Here is a 1240-nt window from a genome sequence, read left to right as displayed (position 1 = left end):
TCAAGAAGTTCTGCTGTTGAGCTCTTGAACAGACGCTCTGAAGATGCCCTGTTTTCCCGCAACTGTGACACACCTGACTGACTCGTCCTCGCAGTCCGGAGCCATGTGGTTTTTGTCACCACAGCGATAACGGGTTCGGGCAGTTTTCTGACTTCGAGTCCCTCTTCGCACGAAGTTGCGTTTTGATCGTCTCGATCGGTCGTTCACGAAGTTGACCGGCAGATTTGGGGTTTCTGCTTCATTCACTGCTTTGCGAGCCATTAAGATGTCTGTTGCATATTCGAAAAGTTCGTCTAGCTTCTTGTATTTCGAGCTTTTGAGCAACACAGATTGTTTCAGTTGTTTGTTCTCGAGTCCGGCAATGAATTGCTCGATGAGGTTTGATTGGAGTTCCTCACCGGCCGGCCATCGGCAATCCGTACTTGCTTTGCGCAGGCGCGCCTCGTACTCGACCAGCGATTCCGCGGGCACTTGGCAAATTTTCCGGAATGCGATCCTTGACCCGAAAAGATTCTCCTGCGGCTCGAAAATCTGTCCCAGAATGCTCACGATCTGATCGTATGTAAGATCTCTCGGTTTTCTTTCCGGGTGAATCTTGTCATGAAGCTCCTGGTATGCCACATGTCCCATGTAGGTAATCACAGCACAGACCTTGTCCTCCGGCGTCGTACATTTTTGCAGTACCATGTGACTTTCCAGTCGGGACGTCCACTTTTGCCACGACTCATTTTCGGGCACAAACTGGGGAAACACTTGAAACTCCGACATGGTATGTACTCGGTTAGGGTTAGGTCCTCGGGCTGGAGACTTCGCCGTTCAGAACACTTCTTCGTAGTTTCTCAACAGCGACGAGCGACAAATACACGCGTGAAGTCGTTGTTCCACTCTTCGTCGCCAGTTGTTAGATTCACGGTCGCTCTATTCCCTGTTTACACTAGAAACCACCACACGTGATTGAGAAGCACGTTCCGGCTTGAATCCGTCGGAATGAATTGGCTGGTCATTTATTGGCGCGAAAACGTATCGACGGAGATCATCGCCGTCATTCGCGGGAGCGTTTAAAATAACAAATAGAATATAACACAGACATATAACAAAGATATAACACAGAATATAACAATAACAAATAGAATGGGCTTCTGTTCTATCAGTCAGGAACCTTGTCATCCACAGAACGTGTTTGACGGCATCAACGTCAGCAATAAGCTCGGACTTGGTCGATGACAAGGCGCAGATTTTG

At 48.5% G+C, this 1240-nt stretch overlaps 1 protein-coding gene across 1 annotated transcript; it reads right to left on the bottom strand.

The window, feature by feature from the left end:
• LOC108863714 (uncharacterized) lies at positions 1–687 on the bottom strand. The gene has a single exon (XM_018638232.1). It carries the CDS (start codon positions 685–687, stop codon positions 1–3), a length of 687 nt encoding a protein of 228 aa, XP_018493748.1.
• Between the last annotated feature and the right edge of the window lie 553 nt (positions 688–1240).

Source organism: Galendromus occidentalis, unplaced genomic scaffold (genome assembly GCF_000255335.2).
Source record: "Galendromus occidentalis unplaced genomic scaffold, Mocc_1.1 scf7180000076750, whole genome shotgun sequence".
Taxonomy (NCBI): Eukaryota; Metazoa; Arthropoda; class Arachnida; order Mesostigmata; family Phytoseiidae; genus Galendromus; species Galendromus occidentalis.
This window is presented reverse-complemented; position numbering and strand designations above follow the sequence as displayed.

Excerpts from the sequence above, each read along its gene's own strand:
- LOC108863714 (XM_018638232.1), bottom strand. The coding sequence starts at position 687 with ATGGTACTGCAAAAATGTACGACGCCGGAGGACAAGGTCTGTGCTGTG.